We start from the raw sequence: 15,575 nt of genomic DNA on the forward strand, positions 1-15,575 counted from the left end.
TGGCAGAAGGAGGTGAAGCCAAAACAGCAGGGGCAACTCAGGCAAACCAAAGAGCTGCCGAAGAAAGCGTGGCTGGATCCTGAATTGAACCGGCACCCTCGGCACACATCCGCTCCAGGAATTTCGTGAAGAAAAAAAAATCCTTTTGGGAATCTGTTTGAAGGGCTGGCCTTGAAGTTCCAGATCCCTACTGCCCTGTGTGGGGAGTCCCCTTATGTTCCCTTAGTCCTAAAATCCTTTCGCCTTCATTTACCCATGTCCCTGGGCTCTCAGGATACGCTTGGTCCCGGAGTAGTTCTCTGAATTAACCATGTTGGAAGCCTTCAAGATCTTAAATACTTTATTCACATTTCCTCAGTCGCCCCTATTCAACACCAGAATCAGTTCCCTGATTCAACATCAGAATCACGCTGTCGCCCTTCAGAATTAATGCAAAATTAATTGGCACGTCGATTCCATACTGAAATCAAAGATGGAAATTTGTCATTCAGATTCCCAGTTTCAGAAGCTTTGACTTTTAGCATGCAAGTCAAAACATTAATATTGGAATCCGAAAGGCAGTTTGATGAAGAGCGCCTTCAGCTGTGATCCGTTTTAGCTCCAAATGAAATTCAGGACCGTTTTAACACGCACAGAGCTGTTCAAGAAGGAAACTTGAAATTGAATACGAATGCTAGCAGCTTCCAAGGAAGTGTCAGCAAAGCATTCCAAGAAAGTAAAAAAAAAACTTTTAGAAATATAAAAATTGACAGACATTAGCAATCAACTTATCAGGAAGACACTGGTATAAACTGATATTTACTGAGATGTAGGAGGCTTTTTTCCCCTCAAACTTCGTCGAGAATTCTTCTTTGGCATCTCTTTCCGATTTGGGCGGACACAATGTTCACCTGCTTCAGAGGAAGAAAAACCCCGGCGTTTGGCGATTGAGCAGCACAGCAGTCCGAGAGACAGGCTCGTCAGAAACTGGCTCAGCTGAGGACACAACAGTGAGGTTGACTGGGAAACACTATGACCCTCAACCCGGGACTGGGTGAAACAGGTCATGGAGGTGCAGCCAATGGTGGCAATGGGGAATAAGGGAGGGTTGTGGAGTGAAGGACGCTGGGAGATGGGTGTGCGACAAGTTTTGTCAGGTTCTGGGATTCTCTGGCTTTCAGTCTGTCGGATTCCAGTTAACACCACAGGATGAGCTATGAGCCCTGAGGTAATAATACTCTGCGCAAGCACAGGAATCCTACCTGAACACCTAGGCTTTTTGCCAAAAGACACTCTGATGAAACAATTCATCTCGGACAATCAGACCACAGCTCTCCTTTCAAGCTCCAGGTCCTGAGCAGCCCTATCGCTGACTTGTAGCTTTCCAGTGAAAACGCAATTGCAAGACGAAGGAGAGACGAGTGTATGCTACACCCCCTGCAATGAGATGTTTATTGAATGGTGTTTTCTTGTCGAGCGGGTTTTAAAAAAAAAAAGTAGGCAGCCACTTTAGCAGAGCTTTCAAACTGCTTATGGTAAGCGTGTGCCGACACTAGCGGTTTGATCTCCTCTGATCCCTTACATGTTCTACATGACATATACTGTACCATCTGACACCTTTAAACGAGCATTTCAGAGCCCCTCAATGCAGATATAAAATGAGGAATTGCTATATCCAACATTTAATCAACTACTCAAATACATTGACACAAACACGTACTCCTTTAACACAGGACTCTGTATTAATTGGTCAGCATTTGGCGATAAGAAATGTTAAAATAACATGCTTCTGAATCAAACATCTGACAGTAAAGACTTTCTGCATAACCATTTTTTTATTTCATTAACCTGTCCTAAAATTATGCAAAATAGTCTCTTTTCTTAATTTTCCATTAATTAGATTAATCGGAACATCTGTGCACAGGAACATGACTGCTGCTATTGAATGTTTAACCCATAAAGTCTCTCAAACAGGTCCCCTCAGCAGACAGAGGGAGGCTGAGCTTTGTCTCCAACTGGATCGCCTTTTATTCACACCTCACGCCTGTCCTAGAAACTCCTGTTCTTGTGTCTACAAATTCTCATCTAGTAGAGGTCACCTTACCATTGCATTATTGTCCCACAGTGTATCATGCAGCCCATTTAGTATGTCTAGTTAACTGACCCAAGGAGCTTATTCAAATCCCTGTTCCACACCCCCACCACTCTTCGTGTAAAGTACCCCCCTTTCCTGATTGAGGTGTTTTCTGAAGGAATGGACTTCAAAACCATAGTTAGGTAGCTTGTTCCATAACCCTTTGGGCAAAAAGTTTTACTTATGTTCTCAATTTTACAAGCACTTTCATGTCCTTTTCACTAGGATAAATTAACCTGTAAGTAGATCAAGAAATACAACCCATTAAAGTATGCGTGGCTCAGTCCTGGAAGTACTTTCACATGAAGGTTTACTAGCATCCAATACCTCTAATGCTGCAAAGCGATTTCAAACCCAAGGGTATCAGCCAGCATTACACCCAGAAGGTCCTGGGTTCGATCCCCAGTGGACACAGCAATCTCCCTTTTCCAAACTAGCTAGTTGGGCTGAGCTGCTTCCCTCATCAGAAACCTCTTATGTAATGACTGTAGGACATTTTCCAGAACCCAGAATTCAAATAGAACAACAAGATTTTATGGACATAAAAGGGTAATTAAAAATAGGACTTACTTGTTCTCAAAGACTATTGTTAGAGAATCTTCGTGTACATCCTTAATGAACCCCTGGAGAAAAAAAAAACAGAAATTATGTTTGTGTGGTAAATTCAGTCACCATCTTCAGTACAGACCAGCCAAAAATAGCATGAATCAAAACAGAGGCCCGATACCAAGAAGACATGCCGATTTATCTTCATGAAAACCTCATTACTAAACACGGAAGTGCACAAGTGAACAAGGGGACGGGGGACAACTGGCAGGATCTGTCCAGTAAGCCAGTGAAACAAATTCTGACCCCATCAGAAAAGGGGGTAGCAACAACAACTGCACTCAACAGGCCTCATGCTAGCGATATCCACTTCACGAGCTGCCATCTCTCACAGAACCTTTATTCCACTCACATCCTGCAATCACTTCATAACAGATTACAGAAGCAGGCTGAAGCTAGTGCTACACTACAGGATGAAGGATCTGGCCAGAAGAAATAGCATAGGTTATGACAAAAGACAAAAAAAAAAGATGCAACATTTTTAAATCTGGAGCCCTCAACGTCTCAAGCCTTTTATCGTGTCCCCAGTCTGGTATTAGTCTAAAACTGTTGAGGGTAACTGATACTAGAGGTCATGACCTTAATGGGGATAGTGGCGTTGAGCTGTGTATTATCATGCCCGTACAGTGCATACAGAGCCATCACACCGCACCCAAGTGAAGCCATCCACCTGCCTCGCTCCAACACCCTCCTCCTAGCTCCCTTTCACAAAGGGAATCTCCACAAGCAGCATCTGATGAAGACGGAACGATCACACACGCTGGAAGGCAACGCATACAGAACTTCCTCTGTTTGACAGCCAATTTACACAAATGGGAAGGAAAACCCCCAACATGAACATTTCCACAGTTACCAGACGAGACAAACCAACAATCCCATTTTAGAATTCATTTAGTGCCGGCAACTCTCAAAAGACAAGCAAGGCTGAGTCTAGTCAGTACTGGACTGTGGAACCTCTAAGGAAAAGCAGGCTGCTGCTTTGAAAGTAAGGTGGACCAGTAGGTGGCGCTCATTGCTTTGGATCAGAATCTCCAGTTCGATGACCAGGAACTTCATGCTTCAGGAAGTATCCAAACTCCACTATGGCCTCCCACAATTTGGCTTTGCCTGAAAGTTACCAAGTTATTATTTTTTTTTAAGCAATCATTTTCCTACCTAATATTAAATGTGTTGCTGTGATTAGCATTGCTGCCTTAGGGCCCTGGGTTCAACTCCCGGGGTGCTATCTACGTGGAGTTTGTATGTTCTCCCTGAGTTCTTGTGGGAAACCAGGGGCTCTGGTTTCCTCACAGTAAATTTGGCTTCGGGGGAAAATTGGCCCTGGTGTGTATCTCTGTGTCTTTTGTTGGACTGGAGACCCATTCAGGGTGGATCCTGCCTTGTGCATGTTGCTTGCTGGGATAAGCTCCAGATCCCTCACGCTCTGGAATTGGAAGAAGCAGTTAGAAATGGATGGATGGAAATGCTGTGCAAATCGAATTAGTGCTACAAGTCACTACATAACAGTACTGCACTTCAGAGTTGGATGAAGTGGATAGCCTTTTATTTTTAAATAACTTTGGGTCCTTCACAATTTAATTATATAATATTATATCCCTGATTATCCTTCAGTTCCACAAAATCGTAATTATCTTCATTCAGTGGTTGGCGCTGCTCTTGTCCTCTGGATTCCAAACATTAAAGCCCATTGTGTAACTGCAGACCACACTGCGCCCTGTCCTTGCTTTAACAGCAAGGTGAGCTAAAAAGCACAAGCCCACTGCGGCTCTTGGGGACACATGGGCTCTGCTGCTCAGCTAGGTCCTGCCAAATCCCATCCCTCAAGAGTCACTGGGGGAACTAAGCTGTTTTCTGGGTATTTAAGCATTGAGACTTTAAAGACAAGTAGAATAATCCCTGGACGGTGAAGCTCATTACCCATCACAGACTTTGATCCATCAATAAATCCCAGGATTCTACCTGCGTGGAGTTTGTATGTTCTCCCTGGGTTTACATGGGATTCTCCCAGGTTCTCCGGTTTTCTCCCCCAGGCCACAGACATACTGGGAGGCTTCTGGGAAAATCATCCCTGGAGTAAGCGCGTCCATGTTTGTTCGTGTGTGCCCTGCGATGGACTGGCATCCCATCCAGGGTGTATCCTGCCTTTTGCCCACTGCTTGCCAGTGCAGGCTCAGGCTACCCTGGGACGCTGAATTGTAAAATGCAGTTAGAAACCGGATAGACGGAACCATCACAACCCATGTATTCCTATAGGGGGAAACGAGAGCACCTGGCAGAAGGTACACTACTTCAGACTCAAACCCAAGAGCTATGACGCAGAAGTACAGCTGCTCGGGATTGATGGCCTAGTCCCAATGACGTCTTGTATGTGGCTGTAAACACACGTTCTATGCTTGGGCCCGCAAAGAGGAGGGATTATCAGAACCGGAGGAGAAAATATTAAAGTCAAGGCCCCCAATCAGGCAGAGGGGCTCTGATGCAGACGTCCCTGCAGGCTGAACGACAGCATCGTGAAACAGCAGGGGCCTCTGCTGAGAAACAACAAAAGATGATGCCAGAACACTTTTCGGGAAAGGAATCTAGTTGCAGCTGAACTTAAAATATCTGTCCGATAGAAACAGTGATATAGGATCCACACAGAGAGATCACTCCAGTCACTCCTGCAGTGTTAAAAGCTCTTCTTTGTAGAGAGATAACAGGGAGCAAAGAGTACATTTGGACAAATACAGTTTGGTGCTTAAAATCTAACCAAATCATTTTGTTTTAAGATACCTCATACCTGCTACACAATCAAAAGCATCAAAAAAGCTATGCTCTAATCAGCTGAATTAGCCTATATTCACACATGCTCACTCCCACTCAAGGAAAGAAATGGTATGCAACACAAAACTAAGAATAATAAAAAACACTTTTCATACTGCTGCATGACCTTTTTCAATTATTTTTGAAAAAATGGTATTTACTGAAAAACATTTTGTCCTGAATAACAGTAGGTTGTTTAATATAACATTTTAAAAATACTGTTATCACAGTGACTTATCACAGTTTTTTATATTCTCACATATAGACGTTTGACATTAACCATGTGCAATAACAGCTCTGGGGCAAGATAAGAAGGCAACCTTTCTTCGCCTGCCGCATGAAATTACTGGCAGAAAACACTTCCGTCCTCATTAAGAAACTTCAAACGCACCATCTGTGAGTGGTAATGGGGAATGTGAAACAATCAAGTATAACAAATTAAACTCCAAAAAAATGTCTTCTTTGGAAAAAAATTAAGCTATTTCTATTAGTTGCTTTGTGCCAAACAGTCTTAAAAAGATTTATGAAATGCATTTCCATCCACTAAAAAACGTACTCAAAATATTTTACATAATGTCTGCCCTGTATTAAAATTAAGATTAAGCACTGCAAGATAGTCTGTTTTAGATTGTGTAAAGGTTAAGTATTTTAAAAAGAGAAAAATGGCAGGACTTAAAGATCAAGACGCTTCGGCTCTTCATAGAGTCTGGGAAAGAGGACAAGTCTGAGGGAAAGAGCTCCCATCTTCTTTGTAGCAGAACATGCGAGGCTAGCAGGCAGCAGGGTGGCACAGTGGTCAGCATTGCTGCCTCACAGTGCTGAGGTCCTGGGTTCAAGTCCTGGAGTGCTATCTGTGTGGAGTTTGCAAGTTCTCCCCATGCCCGATGGTTGGTTTTGTCTGGGTGCTCCCCTTTCTCCCCACAGTCCAAAGACAATGGTATATTAATTGGTTTCTGGGAAAACTGGCCCTGGTGTGAGTGTATATCCCTGTCGGCCCTGCAATGGGCTGGCGTCCTTTCCAGGGTGTACCCTACCTTGCACCCGTTGCTAGGCTCTGGCTCCCCCATGACCTGCTGAACTGTATGAATCGGTGAGAAAATGGATGTGGGCTTTGTTGGAGGACTGGGCCTCATCTCAGCCATCACTCTGCTTAACGTTTGTGGAGCAACACCCACAACAGCTGCAGACATTGTGACAGAGCCTTACTGGGGACAGACATGACGCCTGAGAGACTAAGAGGAAGCACAGGCCACAGTGGGGCACTTTCAACACAAAATAAAACCGGCAATATTAAGCAACACTTGTAAAGTATTGTTCACCCCAAGAGGATTGAAAAGCAAGTGCAGGCCCAGCTGGGTGATACCGGGTTGCCTTTTGGCATCAACAGTCCCACTGGTCAGCAGATCAGATGCAGGAGTGCTGAACTGCCAGAGAAACTTCAACTTCCAAACGGTACAAGTCCAGAGAGGAATTTTGCCAGAACAGTAGAATTCACACATCTGTACTTTGGAGAAGTTCCCTGGGATCCTTAATAATCAAGTAGTCAGGACAGTGGTTTAGTGTCTCGACCAGGTTTAATGTCCTGGGACACTGGACTGGAAATTCTGCTTCAAAGGGTAGAGTGTTAACCAAACTAAAAGTAACACCAGGTCAGTCTACACTGAAGAAACAGATTCCATACACCACCTGTCCCAGCTTAAAGCGGGTCACAACAAAACAAAGATTTCACTAACACAATAAAAAAATAATTGTATCTAAAGGAGATCTCAGATTGGAATCATTCAAACAGTCTTGCCTGCTCAGACTCCTAAATCTGGCATGCTTTTTCTGCAGTGCTTTCAAAAATATTAAGCAGGGAAAGATCTCCACAACTGCCAGGAAGAGAGCACAACACTGGCTGTGCTCAGAAACGAGGGCTGTCCCTCTACACCCACCTGCCCTGCTGGAACACTGCAATCATCACAGGCCGACAAACACCCACAGCCTGAGGGGGGTCTCAGATCGCCAACGCAGGCGGCACGAGTGAGACAGACATGAGGAGCTGAGTGATGCGCGACAGACTGAAGCAACAACAGCAGAAGGCAGGATTCCCCCCATTCTCCACATTCCAGAGGAAAACACACGGTGAGCACATTTGGAGAAGAATCACTGGGTGTCAGACAGGTGAGACGGCTGTAATAATACTAACAGCAGATCCATTTTATGAATATTTGAAAATCAGAGCTGAGGACCAAGTCTTAAACTGAACAAGTTCTTTTAAAACATCTGCTGGGAAAAAATTGAATTAGTAATGACAACTACTAGATATGCAACATATTTTGGATTCCCCTCTCTGTGCTTTCCTGTGCTCATGGACTTCAAACTGCCTTTTCTTTGTTGAAAATTGAGAATTGCCATTTCTTTGCTGCATCCTCTGGTTTTCGGAAACTATCTGTGTGTCTTGCATGTGTTGGCTAACAGCTGTGAGCCTCATAACTGCAGACGGGAGAATAAGGAAGTGAGGGCAAAGCCCTCAACCCCGCCCACCTTCCAGCCACTCTCTTCCAAAGTCACAGGCAGGTCTGCCCCTGCTCCGGAGGGAGAGTGCTAATTGGAGGAGAGGAGCGTCCATCACCACAAGCTCCAGCCACATTCGAGCCATTCACCTCTTCACATGTCAAAGGCAGACCCACCCTGTATAGGACAGTTAGTGCTCATTCGCAACTACATACTTACAAAAGCCCCGTCTGGCTTATTCCACCCTCCCCTCTGTATCAAGGTATCTTGGTATCAAGGAAACACTCATTGTAACTGCCAAATGTGGTTTGTTAAATGACTGAACCTGCAGGTCTTGTTTGAGGTGCTGCCCCTGTAAGGCATGATGGGTATTTGTACAGGGGATAGGTGTTAAAAGGAACTATGGGAACAAGGTCAGTGGTATGTAATAAAGTAAAAGCAGTGAGAGAATACCTTTCTGTTCCTCACACTACTAGAGATACTTGTCTTAACAAGCTAAACCAGCACTCTGGGCCTAAGAGTGTTTGGACTAAAACCATTCTTGACCAGTGAAAATAACTCTTGGAGATCTTGTCCTGTAATTAACAGCTTGCTCCCCAAGATTGAGAGCCCAAATTTTTCTTTGAGTAAATCAAGACCTTGCAAAGCCCATCAGCTCACTAGATGCTCGTGGTCTCAGCTGCTCAAAGCTATGAACCTTAAGAAGTGTAACAGCTGAATGACCCAGCCAGGAATTACAAACCCCGCTACCCATCACTAAACATGCCTTTACTCCTGTTGACAGGAGGCAGGTCTTTCCACAAAGGAAACTCTGATCATCCTCTGTTCTTGAGGGCACCTGAACATTTGGCCTAAATTCGTATGCATCTTATACACATGTACTGTATACTGACATAGCATGGAAGTGTTTCATCAACAGCACCCTGGGCACAATGTTTTTATGTTTTCAGAACTGAGCAGACATGTTTGTCATTGGAGCGACATTGCTCCTCAGGATAAAATAGCTCAAGTCATGTGATTTCATATAAACAACAGGTGCTCAGTGTCAGGCAACTAAATTACAATTGCCAAAACTACTTAAAAGGCAGTACTATTACCCAGGCCAAAGACCACATCCTGCTCAGAGACAAGGACCACCAGGTTGCTAAGGGCATGATTGAAGACAACTTTCAGGGAAGGACAGTACCTGGAGAATTATTTTCTGCTTCAACAATCCGTCCAGAGAAACACCCCTTTTGTTTCCATCTCATCTGGGTTTCATTCTGCTTGAGCTCTTAATTCCAAACATTAAGTGAAAGCTTAACTGACCTCTGACTTTTAAAAGCTACATTGACTTTAATAGCTTTCTGCGCTGCAGACCCTGTTATTGGAGACGTCCTGAATGCTTGACCTGGTCTTATATCTGTGTGGAGTTTGAAAGTTCTCCTTGCGTTTGCATGGGTTGCAGTGTCTGCCCTGCGATGGCCTGGTGTCCTGTCCTGGGTGTTCCCCCTCCTTGCAACCGCTGCTTGCTGGGATAGGCTCTGGCTCCCTCACGACCCTGAACTTGGTGAAGCAGTTACAGAAAGTATGGAGAGATGCCATAGATAAGCCTACACTGTGGCCAAGAAACATAGCTAACAGCGCTGTCCCTGACTTTAACTGCAGCTCTTCTTCACATGAAAAGATAAGCACAGATCAAACACCCTCATGACAGACACTCAAAGCTCTGCCAAGGGCCCAATTCAATTCCAGACACCCAGCCACTGAAATTCTCTGCTCTTAGAAGGTGAGCAGTCCGTACACCGTCAGTACCAGTTTATGCAGTAATCCTCGAGTGGAAATAGTTTAATATTAAAAGGTCTAATTACGCAAATGGCTCAATTAAAAGGTTACATCGTGGCCCTTAAAATAAGAGCTGGAAATAAAAGCAGAGGAGGCAGGATTCAGAAACAGCTCAAATGATGAGCATCTTCTCCTCTTTTTGAGGATATTGTACCAAACCTAGTTTCGTGATTTCAAGGCACGGCTCGAAATTTGATTAATTCACAAACCCAAATAGAAATCTGGTGATGATATTACATTTTTACCTTGGCTAGGATGCAGAATACCACATTATTACCTACTTACACTTACTGGAACATTACATCTGCAATGATACGAATTATATTACTGAAACATATTCCAACTGGCTCTCAACTCACACTGCATCCCAGACATGTTTATCTAAGTTATTACGTTTAATAGTCTTGAAGGTGCCAAGCCTTCTTCCTCCCCAGGTGTGAATGCCTGCTGCTTAAAATCCAACTGCAATGGCCGAACGAGATACTGGAACTGCACAGCCCCTCAGGGCAAATCTGCATTAAAAAAAGCATTCAGACGCCCCACTCTAACCTGGTCCTCTGCTTTCTACATGTTTGGATGTTTTACCCCGAGCACATTCCAACAAGCAATAGACACAAGGCAGTGTACACCCTGCACAGGACGCCAGTCCTTCACAAGGCAGACAGACACACTCACACCAGGGCCAGTTTTCCCAAAAGCCAATTAACCTCCCAGCATGTCTTTGGACTGTGGGAATAAACTGGAGCACCCAGAAGAAACCTACATGAGCACAGGGAGAACATACAATCTCCACACAGGTGGCACCCCAGGAACTGAACCCAGGGCCACACCTCTGAGTGTCAACAACGCCAACCACTGCGCCACCCGCTTGCATTCATTTCTAACTCAACTTCAGGGATGTTGGATTTTGTTAGACAATGACAAAAACACCAATTTATCACTGAGGCATAACCTCTCCCAGTCCAGTCAGTACCAGCGAGACGATGTAATGGATCCAGCTCCTGGTCTTGGCAAGCCGCAGTATCTTAAGAGCAGAAGAAAGGTTACATTCGGCCCATCTAGGCTTTGTGGGAGTTATGAGTTAATCGATCCCACAATCTCATCCAGCTATTTCATGAACAAAGCCAAAGTAGCAGCTTCAACAACATGGCTGGTTAACTTGTTCCACACTCCAACAACCCTTTGGGTAAAGTCACAGTATCTTCTCATTTTCCTTCCAGATGAACTCTGAATGACCCGGAAAATCGGCAGCTTAATTTTCCAGACCTCCCCGTCAACCCTACTAGACAATGGGATACAAAGGCCATAAAATAAATAAGACAAACCTCAGGGCTGGTTAGCAAAGAAAGTTCAGAATGTTTGATCCTTTCTGCTGATGGCACACATTTTAACCGCTACCATTTCTTTTTAATGATCAATTTGAATCGATTGAAAGAGAAGTGAATATTAGCTAGCTCTGGCCAGTCCGCAACACAGCCGTCAAAAAAGGAATCCAATGCCACTTTGCCCATTTAAAGCCCGAGTTAAAAGATGCAGAGAGCTGTCCTGCACTTTTTAACACAGCAGATAACCGAGAGCTGTAAAACTCAGAATTACACTACACAGGACCCCAAACTGAAATCAAGACCTTAATCAGTGAAGACAGCACTGCACAGAGTGATGAGCTACACAATAAGCCAACGTTTTGATCCGAGATCGTATCGAGTTCTTCCAATGACATTCGGAAGTATAAAACGCTGACAATGGTGAAATTACAAATCTTTGTGTTAAAATGCAGTTACTACTGCACCTGATGCATTGTGATTTAATGTACCCAAACCTGTAGGACATACATTGCATACCTCCACGAGCCGCACACAGTAATCCCTTCAGCCCCTTCTTGCATACCCATCAGTGTGCATCACAGTCGTGTTGCAGTAACAGTACAGAAGTAATAATTCATCACACAATCTCACCTATGCATGCATTCCTATGGATCCCTTCATTTCTTGCTTTGGTCAGACTGCACAACGTGACTCAGGGCTGCTCCCTTGTAAAAGACTTGTTTCAATCAACTGTCATTTTCACTGCTGTCCCGATTCGAGTACTAGAAAGCGACTGAGCCCTTTGAGGGTTTACTCAGTGGGTCTGCAGGGTTTCTAAGTCTCTTTAAATCTGCTGCACTGTTCACACCAATTGATTTAACCCATTTAGAACTGAAGTGTGACTTCACTCTGGACTGACAAACAACCGAGACCCACTGGGCTAACAGAATCAAGGCCGGACTGTCCTGACCTAGCAAGTTAAAGGTTAATTCCACACTGGCAAGAAGAAGAAACATTTCGGCTGTTGAGGCTTCACTTGTGCGCCAACACTACAAAGCTCTAACCTTTACTTATTCCTTCGCAACCAAACACACATGGACACAGTTATACTTAGGTACAGCTGTAACAGTGGTGGTGGTGAGCATCAAGCAATCTCTTCTGCCTTAACGTACATTCAAAACCATCGCTGAGCATTTACAATGAACGAGTTAGCTGCCCAGAACAAGAATGTAACAGGGGAAGCACTAAGAGACACTGCGATCGCTTTAAAATGACCCGACATTGATTTTTCAATTCCAATTCCACATCAATACCCACAGTGACTGGTCTGGCTGGGCATTAACGCCCCAGAACTGCACAGACCGGTGACTGCAGGGCAGACAGGCACTGAGATCCACCCCACCCATGGCTTAATCTTTCCTGCAGGGCACAAGGCCCACTTTCCAAACCAAGGGGAGCAGACTGCAAGAGGCAAAATCCGTCAATTGAACAGAGTGACGGAGCAGGAGGAGGAAAGCAAAAGGGATACCGGAGCGCAAAACGGAGCAGATTGGGCAAATTCCCCAAAGCAGTTTCAGCAAACTCATTTCTGCGATGGCACGATCAGAACAGTCTGAGCATAAAACGTTCAGCAGCAAGCCATTTTCCAACAGGGAAATTCACTGCCATTTCTAACACCAACAATAGTAGCAAGAGTAACATCGCCACAAAAGTACATTTCTAGACTTAAGGAGTTTTTAATGCAGAATTATGGCAGCACTTGATCAAACACACTGTTTAGTGAGAAAGTTAGTCTTCTGAAGCTCTCTGTAGGATATCACAGAAGTACTCCTGCAAACAGACACTTGCCTTTTTATTCCAGGCCTGAAAACTCAGGACTCACTCGGCACTAGATTCTGTTTAAGGGCAACAGGGTAATGGGGATAAAGCTCTCCACCCCACTGCAGGACTGCCAAATTCCGAGCCGGAAAGATCCAGCAGATACCATTCTTACTGGATTCATCACATAGGCTCACACCAGCCTGAAAGATGAGCACTGGCTTCCGATTAATCAGTCCAATTGGTATAAAGTCGGAACCTGAAGTGAAACGCAGGCCTTATTTCCTATTGTGGAATTTTAAATTGGCAAGAAACATCCAGTGCTGATTGTGTAGAAAGTGTTAGAAAAGCTCAGCCTTCTCATTCAAAGGCTTTTTTCCTTAGGACGTTAAGCATCACTGCTTATTAGCTCAAACTGCTAAGATGACACGAGGTAGGCAGTAGGGAAGACACGGAGAGTCCCGCTCCTGGGCGATGCAATCCACTCCCAGGATTTACCCCGAGCTCCTGTCATCCAACCCCAGGCCATGGTTCATGCCTGCCACCCATATTTGGAGGAAACTTTGGTGTAAGCAGTTCTGTGACCAGCGCAGGCATGTGCAAGAACTGGCAGGTGGCAAAACCCGCCACAGATCAAACTGCTCCACACCGGGGGGCTAAATGGTCCGAAATAATGAACAAGAGCCTGGGTTAACAAAGGCACAAGGTCGGAGTATGGTCTGGGAGCTGCGAGGCAAAACCAGAGACAAAATCTTAATTTAAAATCCAAATTCTAAAGCCATTTACTCCCCACTACATGGTGGAATACTGGCACCTCACAGCAAAAATACTGGATACTGAAATCATCTCCTGTGCCTCTCAGCTCCGAAAACCATGGGGTGGTAGAAAATGTCTATATCAATCTGCTTGAACGAGTTTCACTCAAGAAACGGGAATGTTTCACAATGTGACGCCGCCTGTTACTTCAGTATGAATCGCAAGTTATCGATACCTACAGCGGTGTGCCAGTACGTGGTTTCAGGACGCTGTGTTACATGTGGCTGAGACTGCAGTATGAAGCAGGGGCTCTCAACACGAAGTGTGAAAGGTTGCAACTTCTGTCCCTACTGGCGTCTCGCAGTAGGCTTTCAGTGTCTGTGGTTTAGTTCTTGCAGTTGGATAACTAGTGGGGTGACCAAACACGAGCTGAAAGCAGTATTTCCAAGTATAAACAGGAGAAAACTAGTCCGACGCCAGGACTACAGCTGCAGTTAAGGGAGCAAACCAGTGGCGTTCCCCCAGAGGACCAGGTCTTGAACACCTAACCTGGAGCGACCGACTTCTCCGACACGAAGATGCGCTGATCTGCGGGTGTAAATGCAGAACAAAGCGAAACCACCGCACCTTGGCGAAGCTTTGTTTATATCATGGCGAAATATAAAAGAAACGCACCGCTACGAGCGGACAGCAAAGTGAAGCCATGTGGATTGTGTTTTTCGCAGCACGCAGGTGTGAAGCCGAGATCGCCGGTAGTAACACGGGTGATGAACTACTGCAGGTCTAGCGCGTTCCCATGACGAGGATCTGTCACCTAAAACCAACGCAATGAAGATGGAAAAGATTTGAGCTACCGATTTCATGTTGCACGGGATAAGGAGGCCAGGACGGAACCTCGCCCGCAGAAAGAGCGGTCACCCCCCCCCCAGCCTTCCTCAGTCTTCCCCAGTCACCAGGACCTCAGAAAGATACAAAGAGCCGTGCGGGCCTGGACGCAAATCACCGCCCAACCCGACACAAACAGAAGCCTTGGGCTTCCTTTTTCAGATCGTCCCCCCGGCGTTTCCGATCGTTACCTTGTAAAAGGCCCCGTTGGAGCCACGGACCTCCACAGCCAGGCCGTCCATCCTCGCCGCCTCACGGAACCCCCGGTGCTCCTCCCGCTCGCCGGCTCCCTGTGACTCCGGAAGACCCCCTCGCTGCCCCGGCCTGCCACCACCGCCGCCGCCGCCGCTTCCCGGCCGCTTGTGGATTTCCAGTGTCCCGGGGTTTAGATGGAGAGAGGGACGGGATAAGTGAGGGGAGGGGGGGGTGGGGGGGAGAGAGTGTTCTGGGTGACGCCGGATCTGAGCGCTGCTAAAGACGCTGCCGAAGTGCTGGTCGGATGCAGTCACACTCCGGGGACGAGAAACTCATGCAATCCGCCTGCGCTCCTGATGAGCTCGGGGTCCACACTGCTGGCTCACGGCGACGCAAGCAACGCTGTCCGTTTGTGCTCTTCAGCTTTTCATGGGTGGCAACAGTGGGGTGATTGTAATGTATTTAGTGTAGTTTAGCCTCCTCCCCAGAAGCTGGCTGCGCTACCGCAGGTGAGCGCCACAGCCCGTCCCCCAAACCGCACGCCGACAGAGTGAGCCCGTGAGGCCCTGAATGACCCCCAAATCCCTCCTCTCCGTCACACACGGCCCGCCCATTCCACTCACCTTCCTCTCCTATTGGCTCAGATCCACGCCTTTCAACAGAATTCCCTTTTCACACTAACTTCCTTACACATCCCTCCCTCCTGCCCTCCTCGGTAATCGACTCTGCAACTCTCTTTATTGGATATGTTGGTTGTCAATCAGCGCGTATTCTCG

General features: G+C 45.9%; 1 protein-coding gene across 2 annotated transcripts in view; it reads right to left on the bottom strand.

Annotated features, from left to right (window-relative positions):
- fxr2 (FMR1 autosomal homolog 2) overlaps positions 1-15,352 on the bottom strand; it is a 42,063-nt gene extending 26,711 nt beyond the window's left edge. The window contains exons 1-2 of one of the 2 annotated variants that reach the window (XM_088911265.1): positions 14,796-15,352; positions 2,684-2,736 (exon numbers count right to left, since the gene is read on the bottom strand). In XM_088911265.1, the coding sequence (XP_088767391.1) occupies positions 2,684-2,736; positions 14,796-14,846 (104 nt within the window). In that variant the 5' untranslated portion in view covers positions 14,847-15,352. The remainder of the gene's footprint in view (positions 1-2,683; positions 2,737-14,795) is intronic. The other variant, XM_088911263.1, reaches the window with a different exon arrangement.
- Between the last annotated feature and the right edge of the window lie 223 nt (positions 15,353-15,575).

Source organism: Atractosteus spatula, chromosome 3, assembly GCF_055471065.1.
Source record: "Atractosteus spatula isolate fAtrSpa1 chromosome 3, fAtrSpa1.hap1, whole genome shotgun sequence".
NCBI lineage: Eukaryota > Metazoa > Chordata > Actinopteri > Semionotiformes > Lepisosteidae > Atractosteus > Atractosteus spatula.